Raw genomic sequence first — 12,577 nt, 5'->3', positions numbered from 1 at the left:
TCAAGCCGTTTCGCGATGGCATGCAGGCCGCGGTGGTCAGCGTGTTGTAGCAGGCCACCGCGGAACGGTGGAAAGCCTGTACCCCATATCATGCCAATATCCACGTCCTCTGGTGAGGCGGCGACGCCTTCTTGCAGAATATAGCACGCCTCATTAATCATCAACAACACACAGCGGTCAACAATATCGCTCCCCGACTTACTGCTGCGACTCTCAGGATAGTATTTCCTCACCGCTTGCGTATTCATCCCATTTTCCTTGCCCTTGGCATCGTAATTGTAAAAACCCTTACCATTCTTTTTACCAAGGTAGCCATCTTTCATCATTTGCTCTACATTAGAGCCGACTTCGAAGCGTTTGGACTTGATGCCTTCTGTTAGTACCGGCCCCACGTGGCATGCAATATCAAGTCCGACCTCGTCCAGCAAACGAAAAGGTCCCATTGGCATTCCAAAATCAAGAATGGATTTGTCAATCACAGCTGGATCCAACTTGTCATCTCGTGCAAGCCTGTCTGCCTCCGCCATGTAGACACCAAGAATACGGTTCACAACGAATCCGGGTGCATCGTTCACAATGATAGGTTTCTTCCCTGTTCGCAATACTAAGTTAAAGATAGCCGCAGCAGCCTCAGGGGATGTCTTCTTTCCCTTGATGACTTCCACCAACGGCATCTTTGACACTGGATTAAAGAAGTGCATACCCACAATATTCTGTGGATACTTTGACACTGTTTGCATTTCAGTCAGACTGAGCGACGATGTGTTGGTGGCGAAGATAGTCTTGTCATTCATAATTCCCTTCTCCTCCAGCTCTTGAATGATCTTCTTCTTGATATCCATTACTTCCACTGCGGCCTCCACAATTAGGTCTGTGCCATGAAATACACTTTCCGATGTGCCTCCCGAGACCAATTTCATTTTGCTCTCCATAACAGTGGGTGTCATTTTCTTTCGCTTCACTGCCGCCTCAAACTCTGCACGGACCATACCAATACCCTTCTCAACCGCTTCCTGTTTCACATCCCGCACCGCCACAGGAATGCCCTTGTTAGCGAAGTAGTGTACAATACCAGAACCCATGACACCTGCACCAACTACACCAACACGGTGTATAGTGGCCACTTTTTCCTTTGGAATACCGGTCTTACGCTCACTCTTCTTCATTCCTTCATCGAGAAAATACAATGCTATCTGATTCTTCGCCTCCGGTGACACCAGCAACTCACTGAAGGCCTCGCGTTCCTTGGCAAAACCCTCTTCATTTGAGTGGGCGGCAGAGTATATAATAGCCTCCAATGCCTTGTACTGAGCAATGTACTTGCCCTTAGTCTTTTTGTTCAACATTTGGATCGTTTTATTGACGACCATCTTGCGGCCAAATGATGTGCGCTCAAGGAAGCGGTCCATTAGGGTAAACTTCCTGCGTTGGGTCGGTCTCAGCGGCTTGTCAACGAGGCCACCTGCCCACCGACGCACCTGCTCGTAGAAGCGGTTTTCTCCTTCCCAGCGCGCTTCCGCAGGGATCACTGCGTTGACGGCNCCTGCCCTTTTCGCCTTAGGTGCCTTCACGGGTGCGCTTGTCATGATCCACTCTACCGCAGTGGTGAGACCAACGAGGCGCTGAAGCCGCACCGTCCCGCCCGCGCCAGGGAGTACACCAAGCATGCACTCTGGCAGCCCCACTGCCGCCGTCGAGGCCAGCAGCCGGTGGTGGCATGCCAGCGCGAGCTCGAAGCCACCCCCGAGCGCAAGGCCGTTGATGGCTGCCACGACAGGAAAAGGCTCGCGCTCGATGCGGTCAAACAGGTCATGGCCCATGCGTGTGGCCTCCGCAGCTGCCTTTATGTCGGTGACCGGGTACAGCTGCTCCAGATCAGCGCCGACGCAGAAAGTGGCCTTGGCACTCGTAATTATGACGACACGCGCCTTCTGCTCCGCCACGAGCTTCTCCACAATGTCCAGCGCCTTATGCATGCTCCGCACAAAGGACTCACCCAAGGCATTGGCGCTGGATCCGGCGCGGTCCATGACGACCCAGGCGCAGACGCCAGAGTCCACGTACACCGTCACGTGATCGCCCGCTGGGTGGACAGACCACGCACGGTTCTTTAGAATCGACTCCTTGAAGTCGTGCGCCGATACAGTTGCTTTTGCAGGCGCTGCCGTCATCTTTCCGGGGGTTGGCGGCGCCACAGTCGTTGTTGTCGTCGTCGTCGTCGTCGTTGCCGTTGCCACCCATCGCTGGGAACTCGGCTGTCGGTGCAAAAATGCCGCTGGAGCGGCTGCTGCTATCACCCCCAGCCATTTGCCTTGTATACAACGGCGCATCATTGCTGCTGGGCCGTATCTACAAATATATACGTGAACTATTTGCTGTTCTGTCTTCTTGTATCCCTTTTTCCCCACCTTTTTTCTTTTGCCGCTCTTCCCTGGCCGGTGCGAACCGTCAATCTGGCATGAAAAAAAAAGAGACACGCAATACATCTCATCCTCCTCTTCTCGCCCCCGCTGCTCCTCGCGTAATCAACCAGTTGAATGCGCCACCTTTAAATACACATCCGCAGACTTTTTTTTTGGCGGGGGGGAGTTCCAACAAAAAACGAGAGGGAGGCTACCCACACAAGCACACAGACATCTACCCCTCTCCTCTTCTGCTGAGCAATGACGTGGATGTAAGAAGCGGAAATAAAACAATACTAATTTGTATAAAGATAGAAAAAGAACTCCGCACAACAACATAAACTTACTGAGGCGATGCTGTCGACACAGTGTTATGCTCTCCGTCTCACATGTGTGTTGCGCTCTTTCTTTTTTCCCCCTCTCCCCTCTATCACTATGTCTTTCTCTCTTACTCACCATCCCCTCCCATTTACAGAGGTTATTAGCGTTTCATATGCATTCGCTTTTCCATCTCCGCATCCATCGCAGCGTTCCACTCCCCAATCGCCCCTTGGTGCAGCACATGCCGCAGCTTTGGGTGCTTATCCACCACACGGGTCACAGCGTACATTTCCACATCAGCAATATCAGGCTCCTTACCACCGTGGAAGTGTTGCTGCGAGTGTGCTGCCTGCACATGTGAAATAAAGACAGACAACTCTTTCTCCAACCACACCGCTGCATCCTTGGGTGGCGTCGCAGACGCACTAGTCTCATGCGCCATGAGATTTGGCTGGATCTTGTACCGTGAAAGCATGTGCAGTACGGAAGCTCCTACGACACGAAAGATGATGTTATGATACTGTGGCGGCGTCACATATGGATATGAAGCAAAAGCGTTGCTCCAAGTTTTGTTGATTGCAATAAAACTCACGGCCTGAAACCTGTCTTGAATCCACTGGCGTGTCTCCAAGACACGTGGATCTTGCAGCTGCGCAGCAAATCCCAACGGGACGGACAATGTAGAGATAATTTGCTGTGAGTCTACCACGTAAACTCCGTTCTCCTGTGGTGCATGAGTGGTGGTGATGTTGCCGTTACTAACGTTGCTTCTGCTAGCATCATCCACAGGTGCTAGCCGTATCTGCGGCACCAGCGTGTAGCGGGGATCGGGTATCCCTGCACCTGTGAGGGTGTCAACATCTACCGTATTGAATGGCACAGAATGGTAGCACAGCATCCACTCCACCTTGGCGCAGTATGGACATCCTAAAAGGCGATAAAGCGTCATGGTAAAGTCTCGCCCGTCAGACTGGCGGCTCCCTTCACGTTGGATGCCTCTTCCAGTCCACGGGAGGTGTGTAGTGCGGAGGGCCTCAGCAAGGAGATCTCTCTCCTGCAAGGCGTTGAATTGCTCAGCGGAGAGTTGCGGCGGTGATTTGCTTTTGGTGGCTTCCCCGCGTGTGGCGTACCACAGCGTCGCCCCTCCCACAACAGCAGCGCCACCCGCAGCGGCGATAAACACTCTGCGAGCACCCCAACGCATTTCCCTACACCAGTTGGCGCTCTTGCTGCAGTTGTGTCTAAACTTTATGTTCCCCTATGGTATCCCCTTTTTCCCAGGCCCACTGTATATGTCTATATGTAGCTGGATGTTGTTGTTGTTTTTTTGTTCTCTCGCTCTCTCTTGCTGTCGCCGCACAGTGACCGTCTTCTTAACCAGCACGACGTACAACTAAAAACGTGAAAAGCATGGCGTTTCACACCGTCCAGCCAGACCAGGGCGTCCAAGAGCGTGGGACAGAGACACAAGCGAACCCCACTGCCAGAAGGCAACACACACACACACACACTCTTTCTCTCTCATGGGACAGCAACAATAAAACTCATATCGCAAAAAAAAAGACACCTTCGGCCGCAGCCGTGCAAACACCGTCATTCCTTCCCCTTCCACACACACGCACACACATGCATTTTATTGCCCTTTTCCTCACCACCGCTGTGCCCCTGCAAGGGACACGACACAAGAAGACGGCGGAAAAATACAAAACCATGGGTGGGCATGTGTATGTGGGAAACACTGCGTGCAGCTGAGGGGCATAGCAAATGGACAAGGTAGCCACAGCGCAGCCTCTAAACACACACACACACACACACACAATCGGCCCCGCCAAGCGTCCTTCTACATTTTCCCCCGTATTTTCGACCCTCTTTCTTTCCTTCCCTTCCTGCCACGCTCCTCATCCCCAAAACACACACACACACACAAACACACAACGACACGCACAGAAAAAGAAAGAGAGAACGCCACATACGTACAAGGGATGCAGCAAGGAAAAAACCAAAACAAAAAGGAAATAAGAAAAAGAATGTACCTCCACCCAGCCTTTCGCATGTATACGCCCCCTCCAGCCTTCACCCCCCACCCTTCCTTCCATACGCACACACAGCAAATTCACAACCACCTTCCCCCCACGCCAACGATCAGCACCCTCGTGCAATCACTAAAAAAGACGATGATCGGGTGTCACGTTTGCGATGTCTGGTACAGGGTTAGTTGGGTTCATTTGATGCACCGTAAGCGCCGTCCATGCCCCGAAGGGAGAAATGTTCGGGCTGTTTTTGGCGTAGCTCACTTGAATCATGCGGTTCGCCAGCATCTTGTAGCGGTTATGCAGGGTAAAGATGGCGGTATCCGCTTCCTCAACGTTAGAGTATGTGACGAAGGCGGCACCCTTGCTCCGGTTATTGAGGTCGCGCAATATGTGTATGTGCTCAACTGTGCCATAGGCACTGAACAAATCGTACAGACGCTTTTCGTCACTTTCAAACGGCAACTGGCCTACAAACAACTTCGCCGCTGTAGGGCTTATCTGTGGAGCACTATTCGGGTCCGGCGAAACCCCAAAGAGTTGTTGTTGTTGCTGCGGCTGCTGCTGCTGTGGGGGCGGCGGAAGCGGCTGCTGCGGCTGTGGTTGTGGCGGAGGAGGGGGAGGAGGAACATAGATGGTCGCTTTGGATAGCGGTGCCGCGTTGGAGTTCCTTGGCGCCCACGGCTTGGCGTCAGGACGAAGGCTTGCGGACATCATTTACGAAGGAGTTAGTGTGTACTTACAAGTTTACTTCTAGCAGATGCCGACGCGCTACACACAGGCAAGGAGAGTGGATGGCACGGGCAGGGGAAGTTAGAAAGGGGAAAAAAGGCAAGGGAGAGAAAAAGTGAGACACTGTGCGAGAAGCAGTCACAAAAGACATTTCAGCACAAACACTTTAAGAGCAGAAATAAAAACATGAACGGCATCGAAGGTGAAGCTACAGCTTGGGTGACGGTAACTGGCGGTCACACTGCGGTGGTTTGGTGTAGAACGCCTTAGTGTGGTCTGCCCTGGAGCACAGCATCGCCCTCCCATTCTGCATCTGCCACACCTCGGCACTCAGAAAGCAGAGTCGCCGCCCCATACGCAGAAGGCGACTCATCAGAGTGAACGGACGCTGCGAACGAAGCGGCTGCACAAACTCAATGTTTAAAGATACCGAAACATGTTGAAACCGACCTGTAACTACAGTCAGATGCGCAGATGTCAGTGTATCAATGAGAAAACACAGAGCGCTTTCATCGACGGCTATCTCTGTCCCCTCCATCCCACTGCTGATGTTGCTGAATATTGGCTGCGCTGCAATTCCCTTATGTGCACACATGGGCCACGACATGACGGAGCCTTCCACTTCAAAGGAAACTTCATCGCTACCACCCTCACCATTACCATTACCACCAGTCATGGTACCAGTACTAGTGGTATGAGTAGCAGTAGCAGTAGCAGTAGTAGTTGAGACATCAGGCATCACGCGCACTCCATCGGCATCCAAATGGGCGTGGCGGCACACCACTTCTTGGGTAGAGAGTGGAGCATCTGCAAGAAATTTTTTGAGACGTTGCGCCACCTCGCCCGTTGTTGCAGTGGCAGGCATGTGATCTTGTGAAACGCTTTGTTCTCTCTCTATCATCAGACAGTCACGCTTCACTCAAGGGCAAACAAGGCGTGGCAAAATGTTCCTGCCTCAAGCTCTAGAAAAAGCAACATGCCGCGTCAACCATCGCACCAAAAATCACGACCAAGCGTGCCAGTCCGAAAACGGCTGCAGCGTACCCACACAGCAACGAAACAAAAAAAAACAGTAGCAATGGATGCACATGAATGTGGTGCGGGAAATAAAGGTATGTGAAAATTATTTTTCACCACTACTATGATCGATGGCAAGTGCACCACCACGCACACTGTTTAAGCGACTCGGCGAAGACCTCCACGGCCGGACAACCGCGGAGGAGATTTCACCTGGGGAATGTGAACTGCAGCGCTCCGCAAAATTCACGCGGGGGTTACGTCTGCAGGTGCCGCAGCGTAGAGTCCAATAGATCTCCACAGTTGCGGGTTACCTTCTCCATGGCGCACCCCCAACACACACAGCACCAGACGCGCGTCACATCGGAGTTTATGTACGCAAAGACAGTCTTGGGTATTTCATTTCTTTGTTTTCACCTTTTCTTTTTTTTTGCCTTTATGGAAGGCGGTGATGGCAATGGTGTTGCTATGGATCATTGGCCCAGCTCCTTGTGGGTGGGTGTGTGTGTGTGTGTGTGTGTACAGGAGAGCAACAAAGCTCTCGCAAGCCGCTCTTCTGTAGAGACAGTCAGCACGCGCTCACATATACAGAGAGACAAGCACACGTACAAGCGTCTTCTCTTTCTCTTTCCTCACTGATAGAGGCAATAAAAAAATTTCAGTTGTGTGTGTATTTATGTATGGGTGTGGCTTCACACCTGCGGCCCATGTTGGATGCCCAATCGTCTTGCAAATCCCACCACGAGCCGCACCGTCCCTTCCACATCGTCGTAGAACAAATTGTGTCCGGCATTAGGCAGCACGTGCTCCTCCACAACCGTCGCGCAGTTGGGCCATAGCCCGCGGTATTTATTGCTGCCACCCACTGGAGACGCCCCTCCCAAGATGGACAGGACAGGAACCTCGATACGGCATCGCGCACACAGTTGAGGGAAGGCGTCAGGTAGGAAAACAGAACGCTGGCGCAAGCTTTCCTCTAGTACGGGGATGTTGCACCGCCACGATACACGAGGATTCGCACGACTACCCGTACGAACTATATTGAGATTTGTCGTAAAGAAACCACGCACACGCTTGTCTTCGATGCCGCACCGCACAAACTCCACTTCTGCCGAGCGCATATCCTTTATAGCTGACAAGTTCACGCTCTTCATGAGGTGTATGTATTCGTGCAGCTCCGCTTCGAGGGAAGGAGGAAGCAACCTCTTCGTAAGAGGAGGCATATCCAAGCTCACCAAACCAGCAATGGCAACTTGTGCACGCCTCTCTGCATCATGCTGCCGCTTCGGTTGTTGTTGTTGTTGGTCCATCAGATATTTCGTCCACGTCAAGGCGCCCATGCTATGCCCGACGGCCACCACTGTTGGTGGTGCGGCACTGTGCGCGGAATCATAACTTTCGTGCTTCAGCCACGCCTGAAGATCAAGCACCAGTTCATCGAGTCTGTGCGTCAGTGTGTGAGGGGAGCGTCCGTGGTTGCGGCAGTCAATCGTAAATGCCTCCACGCGCTGACCCGGTAATTCAGCAGCGCATTGTTTTTGGAGTTGCTGCGCCAGTGATAAGAAGGAGTTGCCATGGCTGAGAAAGCCGTGGAGCAGGATAAAGTGGATGGGCGGCAGTTGCTGCAGAGAAGCCGGCGCAGAGACCTTGGAACTGTGCAGCCGCACAGGCGATGCCATGAGAAATGTGCTCGTTCCAGACCGCGTAAGTTTCTTCAGTTTCGCCCGCACAACAAGAAGAAAAATGAGGGAAAAAACATTCATAGATGAGCATATCATTGATAGAAAGAAAAGCGTGAAGAATCACCACTCATCTTGGCGTGTTCTCATGAGCGGCAGCATAGATATGAATTCGTTGTGTGTGAGCATAACGTCAGCCTGAACAAGCATCCCTTCCATTCTCCCCACCCCCACTCACGCACGTGTGTGAGAGTGAAGGTGGAGTATGTCGATGCGTAGCGTTCCTAAATTCTGTCTATTGTTTCACCCCCAGGAATACACACGCTCAGACTCACGTATACATACATAAATATATAAGGTTATAAAGACGCATATATATTCTGTTATGCACATACACATAAAAAGACAAGACAAAGTATAAACACCTATGCAGTTTCGCGTGAATGTATGCGTGCAGAAGTGGCGGGGTGGTCAAAATAAAAAGCGTAAAAACCAAGCATAAAACACAGTATAACTATCAGACGAGGATATAAAGATACAGGAAGGGTGGGCGATATAAGTTGGATAAACCAAAAAAAAAGACTCGGCGAGCCCCGGGTGGTGTTTTTTTTTCTTTTCCTTACAAACAAAAACAGGGAAAAGGGATAATTTGCACAAATCAAAGGGTAAACTGCCCTATCCCGCAGGCATTGGTGTGCAGGATGTTGTCCAGGGTGTGTGGAGAAGCAATCTTGGGCCTTTTTGTCTGAAGTTTACAGCACCCACTCTTCTCCTAACCTTCCTGAAGTGGTCTGTCGTGTTGATGAGAGCGGTGTGCTGTCGCACCATGCCCTTCCTCTGCGACTCGTGCACCAGCCGGATCATTGTTCCCCTTCGCTTCTATATGGACTTCTGCCTCTGCAACGCGCCTTTGATCGTCACTGTGAGTGAGGTGCTGCTGAACTAAATCCAAGTCTGGAGCAGAGCTTAGCCAAGAGAGGGAACTTAATGTGCAAGAGTCTCGCGAACGTCCAACGATTAGATCTTCTTCAGCCCCGCCACTAGGAGGGTTCAATACGGTGATTATTGGCGTAGCAGCACTTTCCAGTTGGCGATCGGCTCGCTCATGCAACGGCGTCAAATCAGCAGGCCTTATAAAGGGTGGCACGCAAGACCACCGGAACGACCAGAAGAGAAACCGTTCATCCAAGGCATCTCCATCCGCATTACTACTGAAAAACAATCTGGGTTGGTGACCAATTGCACTACTGGCGGTGCTGCCTGTTACCCCGGGGTGAACGATGTGCGGTGATATAGGCACTTGCGACCTTGATGTGTCATCTAGAGACTCCACAGCAGCTCCGTGGTCTCTTTCGTACAGATGCCGATCATCAGGGCCCAGCCGTGTCTCACAAAGCATATTGGGAGCATTCAGGTGTCCATTTCTTACCGCGCTATTTCCAGCACTTGTGGCAGATTCACCATGGTTCGTGTTTGCCCCACCAGCTCTGTATGAGGCATCGCGGCTGGAGCCAAGGTGGTTCTGTATGTTCGAAGCCCCTGAGAAAAAGAAGCCAGATGCATGCGGCGTGCTATGCATTGTGTCACTCTGTAGGTCCAGTATGCTCCCTCGCCGCAGCGGTGGGGAGTGAAAAGAACCAGTTTCCGCCATTGTATAATCATACTCGAAAAGCGCACTGGGAGACAAGAAAAATGAATTCCCTGTATCGCCCGCCCAGCCGGACGACTTCATGGGCTGGCACGGAAATAACGTTGTTGTCAGCCGTGATGTGTCACCTTTCTCCTGCTCTGAAAACAGTGGAGGAGATGGTGTTGAGTCACACTGTGCAGGGTGTTTCACACGATCCTGTGAACCCCGTGTCGCAGTAGTTTCCAAGACGGTGTCACTTGGCACGTGTGTCTTTGCAGTAGCCATTGGTGATGGAGGCTTCACACATGTCTGGAACGGGCTAAATCCTCCGCCGCCAGTCCGCATTTGTACTGAGTAAACAGGATTCGAATCCGCAGGGAACATAAAAAAAGATGGGGAGCGGTTTTCCCCTTCATTAGAGCCACTTAAGCGACGTTGTCCTACAAGCTCATCTGTCAGCTCAGCGTTTTCCAAAGAGACTGATTTCCCTTGGGTTTGAAACTCCCTCGCTCTGACGGGGGGAGGGTGGATATCCTTTGGGCCAGGAGAGAATTTTGTGGTGTTGAGTCGAAGGGCATCCACATCGGTGGGTAAAAGCTGCATCTCCCTTAAGTCCCGACCTTTAACAGATCCAAACGCAGCCAAAGATTTACCAGACTCCTTCTGTCCGGTAGCATTGGACGCTCCGACATCATGCACTTTCGATACAGTGACACCCACTTGCTCAGAAGTCCCACTCATTACAACTGAAAACGCACAAAAGTCTATATCCAAAAACGAAACTAAATTATAAAGTCCCCTTGGTGCCCCTTCTGCTGATGAAGAAACAGGACCTAAAGCTAGGCCAATCAACCCACGTCAACGAGAAGAAAAAACGAGCATAGGGATTAAGCAATGTCCTCTTCCAGTTGATCATTCATGGACTCGTCCATGAAGATGCGCTTCGCATAAAGGACGCAAGGAAGACAGATAAGAACAGTTTTTTATTCCACACGGTACGGAAGAGTATCAAGATCACACTGATCAACAGCGTCACGGGTGCCATCGGCATTGCATTTTGCCGCGTCTCTTGAGTAGCGTGTCAAAGCCTCAAGTGGCAATGAGAAAGAACTTCCACAGAAGAGCATCCTCGCTTCCAAAAGATCCTCTTCTTCACGCCGATCCCAGGCACTCCCCTTCCCCAGACTCTGTGGTTCGAAATCTCGGGATGAACGTAAGAACAGTAACACGACAGATATCCCATTCCAGCCGCGCCTTCGCACGACCTCGGCCGTAACAAAGGCCTCGAGAGGAACTCGAACAATGCCAAATCCCAGTTCGTAGGCAGCCATTTGCAACTTTCTGTCCCCATCCGGGATACGCATGAAGTGTGCCAAGACAACAAAACGCGGAACCGAGAAAGCGTGATCGTCCTCTTTATCTTCCCCACTGTCATATGGATTCAGAAGTGATTTGCAAGTCCCCAGGAGTGCCCTGATATCAACGCGGTAGTACAGCAAATCAGAGCCCAATACCATACGCACAGCACCATTCATCATGCGACCTCGATGACCCGAAAGACGCCTTAGCAAGGAGGCAAGCCGAGTAGTGCCTTGTTCACACCATTCCAAGGGATACGACAATAACAATCGGCCATCGGTGCCCTCGGGAATCTCAGCTGGATCAGTACCATCACTCTTCAGAAGCGACAAACCAAGTTTCTTTGCACTCGCATTGATCAAGTTTAGGCAGTCCACAGAGGCGTCCGTGAAGGCAACTGATAGTTGTGGGAAAAGGGTAGCAGTTGTAAATCCAACCAAACCGCATCCGCATCCCAACTCAAGAGCCCAATACTTCGGTTTTTCAAAACTGCAATCCTCTGATAAGCTTGATACCAAAGAGGCTCCAAACTTTGAAAGAAATGCAGCAAGCACCTGTGCACCTTCGTACACACGAAGGCCTGTAGAACAGACTGAATTGCTCGTGTTCAGCTGCTTTTCTCCCAGTTTAGTGCACCGAGTATAGTGGTCGATTGCGGTAGCACAAGCGAGATCAAACTTGAGTGATGATGCACCGTTTTCTTCTGTAACCACCTCAAAGGTCTCATAGTGCATGAAGTATACAAGTCAATAAGCCTAACTAATGTAAAAAAAGATAGAGAAAAAAAGCAAAGATTATAAAAAGAGGCAGCCTTGGGCACTTCGTGGGGATTCGACAGATCAAAGTCAACGAATACGGAAGTGGACGTACCCTGGCAATACACGCAGATCTTATCCAACGTCCCGTTTGTATGTTCATTTTGGTCGACCATGAACAACTCATTCGAGTTTCCATTTTCCCCTCCTCACCTGAATGGCAGCATAGAGGTATAGAAAACCCAACCCTATCGCAATAACCAGAAAGCACAACAACAGCAATCCAAACACCTGGAATAATACAGCACGATTCTCCTCTCTGATTGAGGAGACTCTGGGCTGTTTCCGCGTGCCGATGACGGGATCCTCCAGGGCAACGGTAGGCAACGCATACTGGAGGGCCACACCGCAGAAAGCCACTAAATCAAACACGGTTGGCATTTCCTAAACGAACTCTGTAAAAAAAGCAAACAGAAGCCAACAAAAGATCACCTGCTTCTCTCAAACTAAAAAAAAAACGAGAGAAGGGTGAATCCACGGCACACTTGCAGGTGGTCCTCCATAGCAACCTTACGGACAGATAAGACCCATACCCAGTAGACCCAGCAGCATGCGTCGAATAAAAAGAAGAAAAACAATCAACACTCTGACA

The 12,577-nt window shown here is 51.0% G+C and overlaps 7 protein-coding genes across 7 annotated transcripts; 1 reads left to right on the top strand and 6 right to left on the bottom strand.

The window, feature by feature from the left end:
- Positions 1–1,665: 1,665 nt before the first annotated feature.
- DQ04_05061060 (hypothetical protein) lies at positions 1,666–2,076 on the top strand (the record flags this gene model as incomplete). Its single annotated transcript, XM_009313959.1, has 1 exon — positions 1,666–2,076. One exon carries the CDS (start codon positions 1,666–1,668, stop codon positions 2,074–2,076), a length of 411 nt encoding a protein of 136 aa, XP_009312234.1.
- An 807-nt stretch (positions 2,077–2,883) lies between these two features.
- DQ04_05061050 (glutathione-S-transferase/glutaredoxin) lies at positions 2,884–3,927 on the bottom strand (the record flags this gene model as incomplete). The annotated part of the gene is made up of 1 exon (XM_009313958.1): positions 2,884–3,927. The coding sequence occupies one exon, from the start codon at positions 3,925–3,927 to the stop codon at positions 2,884–2,886; it is 1,044 nt and encodes a 347-aa protein (XP_009312233.1).
- Positions 3,928–4,885: 958 nt separating this feature from the next.
- DQ04_05061040 (RNA-binding protein) lies at positions 4,886–5,470 on the bottom strand (the record flags this gene model as incomplete). The annotated part of the gene is made up of 1 exon (XM_009313957.1): positions 4,886–5,470. The coding sequence occupies one exon, from the start codon at positions 5,468–5,470 to the stop codon at positions 4,886–4,888; it is 585 nt and encodes a 194-aa protein (XP_009312232.1).
- Positions 5,471–5,693: 223 nt separating this feature from the next.
- Positions 5,694–6,350, bottom strand: DQ04_05061030 (hypothetical protein; the record flags this gene model as incomplete). The annotated part of the gene is made up of 1 exon (XM_009313956.1): positions 5,694–6,350. The coding sequence occupies one exon, from the start codon at positions 6,348–6,350 to the stop codon at positions 5,694–5,696; it is 657 nt and encodes a 218-aa protein (XP_009312231.1).
- Positions 6,351–7,194: 844 nt separating this feature from the next.
- On the bottom strand, positions 7,195–8,181 carry DQ04_05061020 (abhydrolase domain-containing protein 11; the record flags this gene model as incomplete). The annotated part of the gene is made up of 1 exon (XM_009313955.1): positions 7,195–8,181. One exon carries the CDS (start codon positions 8,179–8,181, stop codon positions 7,195–7,197), a length of 987 nt encoding a protein of 328 aa, XP_009312230.1.
- Positions 8,182–8,953: 772 nt separating this feature from the next.
- DQ04_05061010 (hypothetical protein) lies at positions 8,954–10,552 on the bottom strand (the record flags this gene model as incomplete). The annotated part of the gene is made up of 1 exon (XM_009313954.1): positions 8,954–10,552. One exon carries the CDS (start codon positions 10,550–10,552, stop codon positions 8,954–8,956), a length of 1,599 nt encoding a protein of 532 aa, XP_009312229.1.
- Positions 10,553–10,794: 242 nt separating this feature from the next.
- Positions 10,795–11,904, bottom strand: DQ04_05061000 (hypothetical protein; the record flags this gene model as incomplete). Its single annotated transcript, XM_009313953.1, has 1 exon — positions 10,795–11,904. The coding sequence occupies one exon, from the start codon at positions 11,902–11,904 to the stop codon at positions 10,795–10,797; it is 1,110 nt and encodes a 369-aa protein (XP_009312228.1).
- Positions 11,905–12,577: the final 673 nt, after the last annotated feature.

This window comes from Trypanosoma grayi, assembly GCF_000691245.1.
Source record: "Trypanosoma grayi strain ANR4 Tgr_506_V1, whole genome shotgun sequence".
Taxonomy (NCBI): Eukaryota; Euglenozoa; class Kinetoplastea; order Trypanosomatida; family Trypanosomatidae; genus Trypanosoma; species Trypanosoma grayi.
The sequence above is the reverse complement of the archived record's forward strand: the minus strand, read 5'-3'. Positions and strand labels throughout refer to the sequence as shown.